General features: G+C 41.6%; 1 protein-coding gene across 1 annotated transcript in view; it reads left to right on the top strand.

The window, feature by feature from the left end:
- gmcl1 (germ cell-less, spermatogenesis associated) overlaps window positions 1-14828 on the top strand; it is a 260756-nt gene that overhangs the window by 196424 nt on the left and 49504 nt on the right. Inside the window, exon 12 of the mRNA XM_073062046.1 lies at window positions 12210-12355. Coding sequence (XP_072918147.1) covers window positions 12210-12355 — 146 coding nt within the window. The remainder of the gene's footprint in view (window positions 1-12209; window positions 12356-14828) is intronic.

The raw sequence follows: 14828 nt of genomic DNA on the forward strand, positions 1-14828 counted from the left end.
CAGCTACTTCCTTCAGAACCTGAGGGTACATTTGATCAGGTCCAGGAGATTTATCTACCCTCAGACCATTAAGCTTCCTGAGCACCTCCTTAGTCATAATTTTCACTGCACATACTTCACTTCCCTGACACTCTTGAATGTCCGTTATACTGCGGATGTCTTCCACTGTGAAGACTGATGTAAAATACACATTCAGTTCCTTTGCCATCTCTGCGTCTCTCATTACAATATTCCCAGTGTCATTTTCCATTGGTCCTATATCTACCTTCAAATTTATTTTACCCTTTATATGCTTAAAAAAAGCTTTTAGTATCTTTTTTGATATTAGTTGCCAGCTTCCTTTCATAATCCATCTTTTCCTTCTTAATAACCTTCTTTGTTCCCTTCTGCAAGTTTTTAAAAGCTTCCCAATCTTCTATCTTGCCACTTGCTTTGGCTTCATTTTATGCCCTCTCTTTTGCTTTTACTTTGGCTCTGACTTCACTTGTCAACCATGGTAGTGTCCTTATTCCATTCGAAAATTTCTTCTTATTTGGAATATATCTGTCTTGCACTTCCCTCATTTTTCGCAGAAACTCCAGCCATTTCTACTCTGCTGTCCTTCCTGCTATTGTCCCTTTCCAATCAACCTTGGCCGGTTCCCTTCTCATGCCATTGTAATTTCCTTTATTCCACTGGAATACTGACACATTGGAATTTAGTTTCTCCTTATCAAATTTCAATGTGAACTCGATCATATTGTGATCATTTTTCCCTAAGGGTTTCTTAACCCTAAGCTCTCTTATTACCTCCGGATCATTGGACAACACCCAATCCAGAACAGTCAATCCCCTAGTGGGGTCAAGAACAAGCTGTTCTAAAAAGCCATCCCTTAGACATTCTACAAATTCTCTCTCTTGAAGTCCAGTACTGGCCTGGTTTTCCCAATCCACGTTCATGTTAAAATTCCCAACAATTATCATGACATTGCCCTTCTGACACGCCTTTTCTATCTCCTGCTGAAATTTGTAATCCACATCCCAGCTGCTGTTTGGAGGCCTGTATACAACTGCCATTAAGGTCCTTTACCTTTGCCATTTCTTAACTCAACCCATAGAGACTCTACACCTTCTGATCCTATGTCATCCCTTTCTAATAATTTAATATTATTTCTTATACACAGGGCCACACCATCCCCTCTACTTACTAATCTATCTTTCTGATACACCATATATCATTGGGCATTCAGCTCCCAGTGGCAGCCATCCTTTAGCCAAGTTTCAGAGATTGCCACAATGTCATACTTGCCAATATGTAACTGAATTTCAAGATTGTCCATTTTATTTCTTATGCTGCGTGCATTTAAATACAACACTTTCAGTCAAGTATCTCTTACTATCTCCTCTTTCAGTTAGTCCTGACAAAGGGTCTCAGCCCGAAACGTGAACTGTACTTCTTCCTATAGATGCTGCCTGGCCTGCTGTGTTCCACCAGCTTTTTGTGTGTGTTGCTTGAATTTCCAGCATCTGCAGATTTCCTCGTGTTTGCAGTATTTGTTGCTTTGTGTTTTAACTGCACCATGCCTCTATTGCCCTGTAACTCATCCCACTGGCTGTGATTATGCCTCATCTCCTGCCTGTCCTTTCTATCATCTCTGGTGCATGCTTTCTTTGATTTATTTCTGTTTTCCCCTTCCTCAGCCCTATCACTCTTGTTCCCATCCCCCTGCCAAATTAATTTAAACCCTCCCTAACAGCTCTGTTAAGCCTGCCTGCTAGGATATTGGACCCCTTTGGGTTCAGGTGTAACCCATCCTTTTTGTACAGGTCATACCTCCCCTAGAAGAGGCCCCAGTGATCCAGGAACTTGAAGCCCTGCCCCCTTTACCAGTCTTTCAGCCATGCATTAATATGCCTGATCGTGCTATTCTTGCACTCTTTAGCATGTGACGCAGACAGCAATCCTGAGATTATTACCCTTGAGGTCCTGCTTTTCAGCTTCCTACCCAACCCTCTGAATTCTCTCTTCATGACTTCCTCCCTTTTTCTACCAATGTGTACCAAGACTTCTGGCTGTTCATCCTCTCCCTTCAGAATACTCTGCAGCCAATACAAGACATCTCATACCTTGGCACCCTACCACACACCATGCAGGTGTCTCTTTCAGGCTGACAGAACCTCCTGTCTGTTCCCTTCACTATGAAATCCCCTATGACTAATGCATTCCTAATCTTCTCTCCCTTTTTCACCACGGAACCAGGCTCAGTGCCAGAGACCCAATCGTCATGGTCATCCTTTGTCAGGTCACTCCCCTCAACAGCATCCAAAACAAGATAACGATTACTGAGGGGGATGGCCATAGGGGTGAGTCCTTCCCTTCCCTGACTGTCACCCACTTATCTAACTCCTGCAGCCTTGGGGTGACTAATTCCTTGTAGCTCCTAGCTATCTCCTGTTCACTTTCCCTAATAAGCTGTAGGTCAGCATGCCTCAGCTCCAGATCCCTAACACGGCCTCTCAGAAGCTGCATCTTGGTGCGCCTGGTGCAGATGTGGCCATCTGGGAGACTGGAAGAATCCCAGTGTTCCCACTTCTGACGTCCAGAGCTGCAGACATGCTCGCTATTCCTCCAGGGGGAAAAAACAATGCAAGGAAAAATAACGAAGTCCACCTACACAGTTACCTTGCCGAAGTACGAATGAACCAAAGCCCTACTACTCTGTCCATGACTGCTCCGCTAGGCAGTGTCTCCCTTTTATACCTGAACCTTCCCTGCTCTCCAACTCACGACTGGTGCACTGGTTGTAGCCGTGTTCCTGCAAAGTTTTCCCCTTTCAAACTTAACTCCCGGTCATGGGCGCCACTTCCTCTGTCGTAGCTCTCCAACTCACGATTGGTGCGCCGGTTATAGACCATATCTATGCTATTCTGCTCAGAGACTCCAAGGGACTCCATCTGTGCCATGCTGTTCTGTATCTCTATCTGTTCCATATTACTCTGTGACTTTACTGACTGTATCTGCACTGTATGGCTCTGTGCCTCTATGGGATGGTATCTGTGCTATTCTGCTTAGTGATTCTTGGGGACTGTGTCTGTTCTGTCCAGCTCCGTGACTTTTTTTTAAATAAAATTTTTTTATTGAATTTTCAAATAGGTTACAGAAGGAAAAAAAATATTTAAAAAATTATCAACCCTTCCCCCCTCCCCTTAACCCCTCCCCCCTAATGTATCCCTATAGAAAAAGAAAAAAAAAGAGAGAAGAAAAAAGAAAGAAAGAAAGGATGCCTGGATATCGGAAGATCCCCACATGTTTCATGGAGTTCATAATAGCTTTAGTATATATATTTATTTATTTCCCCCAGATAACCAATAATTTTATCTTCGGAGCACCTATATATTTAATCCTATCTTTTGTAAATAAGGGCGCCAAATTTTCAGAAATATTTCATATTTATCTCTTAAATTATAAGTAATTTTTTCAAGTGGAATGCAGCTAAAAATGTCATTCTTCCAACAATCTATACTTAAATATGAATCCGATTTCCAAGTAACTGCAATAGCCTTTTTGGCTACTGCCAATGCAATTTTTATGAATTCTTTCTGATATTTATTCAGTTTGGATTTTGGTTTTATCCCTTCAATATCGCCTAGTAAAAATAATGTTGAATTATGTGGAAGTTGTGTTCCAATAATTCGTTCCAATAAAATTCTTAAATTTGTCCAAAAAGGTTGAATTTTAAAACAAGACCAAGTAGAGTGTAAAAAGTACCAATTTCTTGATTACATCGGAAACATTGATCAGATAAATGTGGGTTTAATTTATTTATTTTTTGTGGTGTAATATGTAATTGATGTAAAAAATTATATTGCACTAATCTTAACCGGACATTTGTTGTATTTGTTTTACTGTCAAGACATAGTCTTGACCAACTTGTTTCTTCAATTTTAATATTCAAATCAGTTTCCCATTTTTGTCTTGACTTATGAATTCCTTGTTTAATTGCCTGTTTGTGAATCAAACTATACATACAAGAAATATTTTTTTAAATTTTTCCTTTTTGAATTAAAGTTTCTATTTCATTAGGTTTCTACAATAACATTGTTTGACCCAATTTATCTCTTAAATAAGCCCTTAATTGGAAATAACAAAAAAGAGTGTTGTTTGATATTTTGTATTTATTCTTTAATTGATCAAATGACATTAATATACCTTCTTCAAAACAATCTCCTATATATCTAATCCCTTTTTGAAACCAATTGTATAAAAGTTGGTTATCCATTGTAAAAGGAATAAGTTTATTTTGAATTAAAAGTCTCTTTGCTAATAAAGATTTCTTTATCTCATCATCAACATTTATCTTATCCCATAAATCAATCAAATGTTTTAATATAAGAGATTCTTTCTTTTCCCGTGTCCATTTAGATTCCCACTTATATATAAAATCTTCTGGTATATTTTCTCCTATTTTATCTAATTCTATTCTAATCCATGCCAGTTTATCTTCATCAAAAAAAGATGCAATAAATCTAAGTTGATTTGCTTTATAATAATTCTTAAAGTTTGGAAGTTGTAACCCTCCTAGGTCAAATTTCCATGTCAATTTTTCCAACGATATTCTTGACATCTTACCTTTCCAAAGGAACTTCCTCACACATTTATTTAACTCTTGAAAAAACTTCTGCGGTAATTATATTGGTAGTGTTTGGAATAAATATTGTAATCTAGGGAATATATTCATTTTTACAGCATTTACTCTGCCTACTAATGTTATTGGTAACGTCATCCATTTATCAAGATCTTCTTGAATTTTTTTCAATAATGGTAAATAATTTAATTTATATAAATTCTTTATATCATTATCAACTCTTATACCTAAATATTTTATACCTTTATCGGCCATCTAAATTGAGTTATTAGTCGATATTGACTATAATCTTCTTTAGTAAGGGGTAGAATTTCACTTTTATCCCAATTTATTTCGTAGCCTGATATTTTCCCATATTCTTCCAATCTAGAAGATAATTTACGCAGCGAATACAATGGGTTTGTTAAATAAAGCAAAACATCGTCAGCAAATAAATTAATCTTATATTCCTCCTGATAACTCTGAAACCCATAATATCTGGGTCCGTTCTAATTAATTCAGCTAATGGTTCTATCGCCAACACAAATAAAGCAGGTGATAATGGACAACCTTGTCTAGTTGACCTTGTTAACTGAAATGATGTTGAAATTTGACCATTTGTCACTACTTTAGCTTTGGGATTAGTATTTAAGGTTTTAATCCATTTTATAAAAGATACTCCTAATCCATATTTTTCCAATACCTTAAATAAAAAATCCCATTCCAATCTATCAAATGCTTTTTCTGCATCTAAAACAACTGCCACACTCATTTCCTTCCTCTTTTGTGCCAAATGAATTATGCTAAGTAACCGAGTTACATTATCTGCTGATTGTCTATTTTTGATAAATCCTGTTTGATCCATATGTATTAATTTTGGTAAGTATTTAGATAATCTATTAGATAAAAGTTTTGCTATTATTTTATAGTCAGTATTCAACAAAGAAATAGGTCTATATGATGTTGGTTTTAAAAGATCTCTATCTTTTTTTGGCAATACTATTAAAATAGCTGTTGAAAAAGATTCTGGAAGTTTATGCGTTCTTTCCGCTTGGTATATTAACTCCATAAAAGGAGGAATTAGTAAATCTTTAAACTTTTTATAAAATTTGGGCGGAAAACCATCTTCTCCTGGGGATTTATTACTCTGAAGTGATCCTAGAGCTTCTTCGACCTCTTTTAATGTAAAAGGCATATCTAATCCCTTCTGTTCTTCCGAATTCAATTTTGGAAGACGTGACTCTTAAGGGACTGTATCTGTGCCATTCTTCTCTGTGACTCCAGGAATCATACCTGTGTGGTACAGCTCTGTGACTCTACAGACTGTATCTGTGCCTTTCTGCTCTGTGAATCTACGGAGGGTATCTGTGCTATATTCCTCTGTAACTCTATGGAGGGTATCTGTGCCATTCTGCTCTGTGACTCTTAAGGGACTGTATCTGTGCCATTCTGCTCTGTGACTCTATGGACTGTATCTGTGCTGAATGGCTCTGTGCCTCTAAGGGACTGAATCTGTGCTATTCCGTTCTGTGAATCCAAGGAACTGTATCTGTGCTATTCTTCTCTGAGACTCCAGGGGGCTGTATCTATGCTGTCTGGCTCTGTGAGTCTAAAGGCTTGTATCTGTGCTATATGGCTCTGTGATTGGGACTGTAACTGTGTTGTAATGCTCTTTTGCTCTCAGAGACTACCTGTGCCAATCTGCTCAGATTCCAGGTGGCTATATCTGTCTGTATGACTCTGTGACTCTTTAGGACTGTATCTCTCTTATTCTTCTTTGTGGCTCTCGGGGTCTGTATCTGTGGTGTACGGCTCTGTGACTCCAAGGGACTATATAATGACCATAAGACATAGGAGCTGGATTAGGCTATTCAGTTCATTGAGTCTGCTTCGCCATTCTATCATGGCTGATCCTGGATCTCACTCAACCCCATACGCCTGCCTTCTCACCATATCCTCTGATGCCCTGACCAATCAAGAAAATATCAAATTCCACCTTAAATATACCCACGGACTGGGTCTCCACCACAGTCTGTGGCAGAGCATTCCAGAGATTCACTACTTCCTGGCTAAAAAAATTCCTCCTTAACTCTGTTTTAAAAGGTTGCTCCTCAATTTTGAGGCTGTGCCCTCTAGTTCTGGATACCCACACCATAGGAAGCATCCTCTCTACATCCACCCTATCTAGTCCTTTCAACGTTCGGTAGGTTTCAATGAGATTCCACTCTCCCCCCAATTTTCGTCTCAATTCCAATGACTACAGGTCCAAAGCTGCCAAATGCTCCTCGTATGTTAACCCCTTCATTCCCAGAATCATCCACGTTATCCTCCTCTGGACTCTCCAATGATAACACATCCTTTCTGAGATATGGGGCCTAAAACTTGCTTTATGGATCCAGAACTGGCTTGCCCACAGAAAGCAAAGAGTGGTTGTAGACGGGTCATATTCTGCATGGAGTTCGGTCACCAGTAGAGTGCCTCAGGGATCTGTTCTGGGACCCTTACTCTTTGTGATTTTTATAAGTGACTTGGATGAGGAGGTGGAGGGATGGGTTGGTAAGTTTTGCTGATGACATAAAGGTTGGAGGTGTTGCGGATAGTGTGGAGGGCTGTCAGAGGTTATAGCAGGACATTGATAGGATGCAAAACTGGGCTGAGAAGTGGCAGATGAAGTTCAACCCAGATAAGTGTGAGGTGGTTCATTTTGGTAGGTCAAATATGACAGAATATAGTATTAATGGTAAGACTCTTGGCAGTGTGGAGGATCAGAGGGATCTTGGGGTCTGAGTCCATAGGACGCTCAAAGCAGCTGCGCAGGTTGACTCTGTGGTTAAGAAGGCATATGGTGTATTGGCCTTCATCAATCATGGAATTGAATTTAGGAGCCGAGAGGTAATGTTGCAGCTATATAGGACCCTCGTCAGACCCCACTTGGAGTACTGTGCTCAGTTCTGGTCACCTCAGTACAAGAAGGATAAGGAAGCCATAGAAAGGGTGTAGAGGAGATTTACAAGGATGTCGCCTGGATTGGGGAGCATGTCTTATGAGAATAGGTTAAGTGAACTCAGCCTTTGCTCCTTGGAGCGAAGGAAGATGAGAGGTGACCTGATAGAGGTGTACAAGATGAGGAGAGGCATTGATCGTGTGGATAGTCAGAGGCTTTTTCCCAGGGCTGAACTGGTTGCCACAAGAGGACACAGGTTTAAGGTGCTGGGGAGTAGGTACAGAGGAGATGTCAGGGCTAAGTTTTTTACTCAGAGAGTGGTGAGTGTGTGGAATGGGCTGCCAGCAACAGTGGTGGAGGCAGATACGATAGGGTCTTTTAAGAGACTTTTAGATAGGTACATGGAGCTTAGTAAAATGGAGGGCTATAGGTAAGCCTGGTAATTTCTAAGGTAGGGATGTGTTCGGCACAACTTTGTGGGCCGAAGGGCCTGTATTGTGCTATAGGTTTTCTATTTTTCTATGTTTCTACTTCTTAGATGGGACATTTCTATGCTGCACATTGAGAACTATTCCTAGAAACTTCAACCACCTCTCCTCAGCCATCATCCCCACCAGTACCCTCCTCCAATCCACCTGGGCACGCTCCTCTGTCATGCCTCTGTAATTCCCTTTATTCCATTGCGAATCTGATAAATCTGACTCATGCTTCTCCCTCTCAAATTGCAGCTTAAATTCAATCATATTATAATCACTGTCACTTCAGGGTTCCTTAATATTAAGCTCCCTAATATGATCTGGGTTATTACACAACACCCAATCTAAGATACCCCTGAGTAGGCTTATGCACAAGCTGCTCTAAAAAGCCATCTCGTAGCATTCAACAAATTCCCTCTCTTGCAATCCCACACTAACCTGCTTTTCCCGATCCTCTTGCATATTGAAGTCCCCTATTACAATGTGTTATTACCCTTATTACATGCTTTTTCCAGCTCCCTTTTCAATCTCAACCCCACATTTTGGCTACTATTCAGAGGCCTATATATGATTCCCATAATGTTTTTTTTAATCCTTGCAGTTTCTTAACTGCACCTACAGAGATTCAACATTCTCTGACCCTGTGTCACCTCTTTCTAAAAATATAATTTCATCTCTTACCAACAGAGCCACAGCACCACCTATGCCTTCCTGCCTGTCCTTTTGATACAAAGTATATCCTTTAATACTAAGCTCCCATCTATGGCCTACTTTCAGCCACACCTCAGTGACGCCCACAACATCGTACCGACCAATCTGTAATTACATCATGAGTTCATCCATCTTATTCTGAATGCTATGCGCATTTAACTACAGCACCTTCAGTTCTGCGTTCTTCACCCTTTTGAATTTTGCCTCCATTGTACAATTTAACACTTTGCTCTGTCTGCATTTGTACCCGAACATTGATTTATCATTCCTTACATTCATGTCACATTCATCATCTACTTGTAAACCTACTGGCTCATCCTCAGCTCTATCATACTGGTTCTCATCCCCTGCCAGATTAGGTTTAAACCGCTCCCAACAGCTCTGGTGAACCTGCTCGCAAGAATATTGGTCCCCCTTGGACTCAAGTGCAACCAGTCCTTTTTGTACAGATCCCACCTGACCCAGAAATCTGAACCCCTGCCCCCTGCTCCAATTCTTCAGCCACACATTTATTTGCCACCATATTCTATCCTGTCCTCATTGTCACCTAGCACAGGCAGCAGTCCCAAGATTACCACCCTTGATGTCCTGCTTCTCAGCTTTCTTGGCTTATGCAGTCCTTAACTTCCCTTGTCTGCCACAGTTGCCTCCCCTGCCATTTGAGAACTCTTCTTCTATGGGATATATCTATCCTGCACCTAGGTGAAATGGCTAACACGAGGCATAGTTTTAAGGTGCTTGGAGGTAGATACAGAGGGGATGCCAGGGTTAACTTCTTCACACGGAGAGTGGTGGGAGCATGGAATACACTTCCGGTGATGGTGGTGGAGGCAGATACATCAGGGTCTTTTAAGAGACTCTGTACGTGGAGCTTAGAAAAATAGAGGGCTGCGCGGTAAGGTAATTCTAATCAGGTTCTAGAGTAGGTTACATAGTTGGCACGACATTGTGGGCCGAAGGGTCTGTAATGTACTGTAGATTTTTATGTTATTTCCTAATTCCCTGTATTCTTTTTTTTCAGGACCACATCCCTTTTTCTACCCATGTCGTTGGTACTAATTTGTACCACGATTTCTGGCTGCTCACCCTCCCTTTTCAGGATATTGTGGACATATTCAGAAAATCGTGGACCCTGCCCCTGGGGGGCAAACTACCATCCATGTTTCCTTTTCATATCCACAGCATCGCCCATATGTCCACCTAACTGTAGAATCCCCTATTACTACTGCCATCCTCTTCAGTTCCCTACCCTTCAGAGCCACAGGGCTAGACTCAGTGCCAGAGGCACAGCCACTGTTGCTTCCCCCAGATAAGTTTCTTCTCCCAACAGTACTCAAAATGGAGTACTTATTGTTTATCGGGACGGCCGCAGGTGTGCTGTCCATTATCTGGCATTCACCCTTCCCTCTCCTGACAGTCACTCGTTTATCTGTTTTCTGTAGCCCTGGGGTGACTACCTCTCTGTAGTTCCTATTACTGCTTCAGTTTCCCTAACAAGCTGAAGGTCATCAAGGTGCATCTCCAGTTCCCTAACGCAGTCTCTAAGGAGCTGCATCTCGATGCACCTGGTGTAGATGTGGCCACTGGGGAGGCTGGAAGTCTCCTACAAATCCCACATCTGACACCCAGAACAGAATGCTGGACCTGTAGTCATACCCCCTATTCTCTCAAGAGTTATTTAAGAAATAAACAATGAGCTTATCCACTTACCTTGCCTCCGCCTGTTCTCACCAAAGCCCTGTTGAGCCAAAGCCTTAGTACTCTGACTCAGACTACTCTGACGATTGCCACTCCACTAGGCAGTACCTCTCTTTTATAGACTCTGGGTTTGTAAAGCTCTTCACTGGACCTGCATGAAAATGCTTCTATTGTGTCTGCCCAGTACTTCAATCTACAATGCTGCCCTTCTCTGCGGCTCTAATGGATTGTATCTTGCCAACACACGCAATGGTGTGACCTCCTATGTATTGGTGAAACTGGATGTAGATTGGGAGACTGCTTCGCTGAGCACCAATGCTCTGTCTGCTAGAAGAAGCGAGAGCTCCCAGTGGCCACCCATTTTAATTCCTCTTCCCATTCCCATTCTGATATGTCAATCCGTGACCTCCTTTACTGTTGTGACAAGGCCACACTCAGATTGGAGGAACATCACCTAATATTTCATGTGGATATTCTCCAACCTGATGGCCAGAACATCGATTTCTTGAACTTCTGGCCATGGCCCCCCTCCCCTCCTTCACCATTTCCCATCTCCTTTTCCCTTTCCCACCTTATCTCCTTGCCTGCCCATTGCCTCCTCCTGGTGCTTCTTCCTATTTTCTTTCTTCACATAGCCTTCATTCCTCTCCTATTAGATTCTCTCATCTCCAGCTCTGTATCTCCTTCACCAATCAACTTCCCAGCTCTTTACTTCACCCCTCCCTCTCCCAGTCTCATCTATCACCTTGTATTTCTCCTTTCTGCACCCCCCCCCACACCTTTTAAATCTACTCCTCATCTTCTTTTCTCTAGACCTGCTGAAGGGTCTCAGCCCAAAACATAAACTGTACTCTTTTCTACAGATGCTGTATGGCCTGCTGTGTTCTTCCAGCATTTTGTGTGGGTTGCTTGGATTTCCAGCTTCTGCAAGTTTTCTTGTTTGTGACTGTATCTATGCCATTCTGCTCTGTCACTCAAGGGAACTATATCTGTGCTGTATGCCTGAGGCTCTTAATGAACTGTATTTGTGCTGTCCTGCTCTGTTACTCTAAGGGACTGTAGAGACTGTATCTGTGCTGGATTGCTCTATGACTCTATGGATTGTATCTGTGCTGTATGGCTCTGTGGCTCCAGGGGACTATATCTGCGCTATTCTGCTCTGTGACTCAAAGGGACTGTATTTGCACTGTCCCGACAAAGGGTCTCGGCCCAAAACGTCAACAGTGCTTCTCCCTGTAGATACTGCCTGACCTGCTGCATTCCACCAGCATTTTGTGGGTGTTGCTTGAATTTCCAGCATCTGTAGATTTCCTCGTGTTTGTATTTGCATTGTATTGCTCTGTGATTCTAGCAAACTGTATCTGTGCTGTACAGCTCTGTGACTCTTAAGGGACTGTATTTGTGCTATTCTGCTCTATGACTCTAGGGGATTGTGTCTGTGCTGTACTGCTATGCGACTCTCAGGGACTGTATCTGTGCCATTATGCTAAGTGAGTCTAAGGGACTGTATCTGTGTCATCTTGCTATTTCAGTATAAGGGACTGTTATCTGTGCTATACTGCTCTGTGACTCTTAGAGAAGGGGCAGGTCAGCCATAATCATGTTGTTTCCCAGGACAGGCTTGAGGGTACGAGTGGCCTAATCTTCCTATTTCCTTATGTTCTTTTCTATTTGCAGAGCAACTGTAAATGCTTATTTGTTCTTCAACAGTGGTGGCATTGAAGAACTATTGAACTATTTTAACGCACTGATGAATTTTTTCTTTTCTTCCTCCCAGTACTGCTGGCGGTGGACTGGTTTCAGCTTTGGGTTTGACCTGCTAGTTACATATACAAATCGGTTTATCATATTCAAGAGGAACACCCTGAGCCAGTCCTGCAGTGGCACCGTGAGTCTGCTGCCTCGCAGAAACATAGCCTACAGGTAAGGGCTTGACAGAAGCAACCACATCTTATTCAGGATGTGTGGTAGTGATGGTTGAGTCTGTTACCATAGCAGGTATATAATGTATGTATCTTTCACAATTGCTGCTGATACCTGATTCAGATCAAAATGCAATTGCTTGTTGGAGGGGGAGAAGGAAGGTTCCTGTGAGAGCAGTTTGCATATTGATCATTATGATTTAAAGATAAGAGATTTGTGTTTAAATAAAGACTCGGGAAGATTTATTGAGGATTAAAAGGAGAAAAGCGACCATTACAAATATGCTAGTGATTGACAGCATGAGGAAGCATATAAAATATCAGGCTCAGATAATACATTTTATCTCTAAACCATTTCATCTAAAATTGGAGTGAAATTCTATGCTTAAGTGTCTTAAAATATGACTCTGAAAATGCTGCAAGGATGAAATTGAATTTGCATTGTAAAATACGCAGCAATTCCAAGGCAACACGAGTGAATCTGCAGATGCTGGAAATAAATTAAAACACAAAATGCTGGCAGAATTCAGCAGGCCAGACAGCATCTATGGGAAGAGGTAGTGACGACGTTTCGGTCCGAAACATCGTCACTATCTCCTCCCATAGATGCTGTCTGGCCTGCTGAGTTCTACCAGCATTTTGTATTTACACAGCAATTCCAACCTGTTTGCCATCGTACTATGTTTAAAATTCATGTTTCTCTCTGACAATGAACCCTCAAGGAGGCTGCCAAAGACATGTGCCAGACTACCAAAGTGAACATGTAGAAAAAGGTGTGCTGTTTTCAACTAGTGCGATATTTTCAGATTTTGTTGCCAAGGGGCCAAATTCAATTGAAAAATAGAAGGGAGTCAATGATAGATTCATAGGAAGTACCAGAGGATCTTGTTCAAAAGCCATTTCTGTTGTTTCTGTGGCTGTGACTGGAGTAATGAAATGAGTGCAGTCCCAGTCAATTGTATTACAGCAGAGAGTAGTGTGATCAGCTATGACAGAATCTATAGGCAAGTTGAGAAGAACAATGAGATAGGTGCCTTTGGGAAATAATCACGTGAGCTGACATTAGCTATTTTGGTACTGAGGAAATGTGAATCAGAGGGATTCAAGAGTAGAATTCTGTTTTGTGAGACGTGGCTACAAATTGGGAAGACAAGATGTTTAGAAATTATAGCAAGGAAAGTAATGTTGGCAATAACTTATGACTTTACAAGACAACTGAAATCAGGGCATCGAATATAGGTAGCAAAGATCCAACATGCTTATGGGTTGGAAGGGCCTGTTCCACACTGCATCTCTAAATAAATAAACAAAATTTGAAGTGGTCACAAATCATGAGGGTGTTTAGATGTAAAGATCCCAGGGGTAGAAAGGACATAAAGGAGTAATCATCCCACTGGTAGATCAGGCCTCACTTGTTGAGAAATCATTTCCAACACAATCCTCTCCTAACATACCTGATACACTCATGTGTTGTTATTTTGATAAATTATTTCAATTTGGTGGACCTTAAATGACTTCCACCTGATTTATAGGAACATTATGGAGTAGTTGTAATTAGTTGTCTCAATGAGAGATAAAGAATGATGATTCAATTATTCACTGCAAAATAAAATTTTAATTACAAAGCACAGCAAAATGTTGACAGAGCAGCAAGTTGGGTTAATGAAATTATTTGGAGAGTTTCTGGCTCTAGAACAGCACTTTCTCATAAATCATAGTTGCATTAGAGGCTGAAACCCTATTGGGTCCCAAATAATATTGAGATGTTGCTTCAAGGAAACAGGGAAATTTGTGTTCACAATATAAATATCCAATCAAGATGGCGGCGCGACGACGCAGGGCGCAGCGGCCACTCCAGTAAGGAATATCCGTTATCTGTAAGTAGGGGCCGTGCACAATCCTGATTTGATTGAGACGGATGTGTGAAGCACGGAGGAACATCTGGCGAAACTTCTGACATGCCTGTGCTGCTGACGCTGCTACTGAGCGATCGGAGAGATCTCCAGAGAGGAAGGCCCCGAATCCTCGGCTTTGCCTGTTGCTTGGTGGCCGGAGCCGGGGTTGAAGCACTCGGCAGAGATGGTGCTCGGTGCTCGGTGTCGGAGGGCTGGTCGGAGGCACGAAGTTGTCGGAAGTTTTCGGACGGACTCACAGTTGGCTGTGCTCGGGTGCTTCCAGAGGCTGCATCGGGAAGTTTTGCCACGTTGGAGGTTTCTTCCTTCTGCCATCTGCGTGAGATGATGGGCTATCTGGGACTTTGAGACTTTTTTTTACCGTGCCCATGGTCTGCTCTTATCAAATTATGGTATTGCTTTGCACTGTTGTAACTGTATGTTATAATTATGTGGTTTTTTGGTCAGTTAGTCTTGGTCTGTCTTGTGTTTATGTGATATCATACTGGAGGAACATTGAATTTCCCCTTGGGGATGAATAAAGTATCTATCTATCTATCTATCTATCTATCAATCTCTAGT

This window comes from Hemitrygon akajei, chromosome 1 (assembly GCF_048418815.1).
Source record: "Hemitrygon akajei chromosome 1, sHemAka1.3, whole genome shotgun sequence".
In the NCBI taxonomy this organism is placed as follows: domain Eukaryota; kingdom Metazoa; phylum Chordata; class Chondrichthyes; order Myliobatiformes; family Dasyatidae; genus Hemitrygon; species Hemitrygon akajei.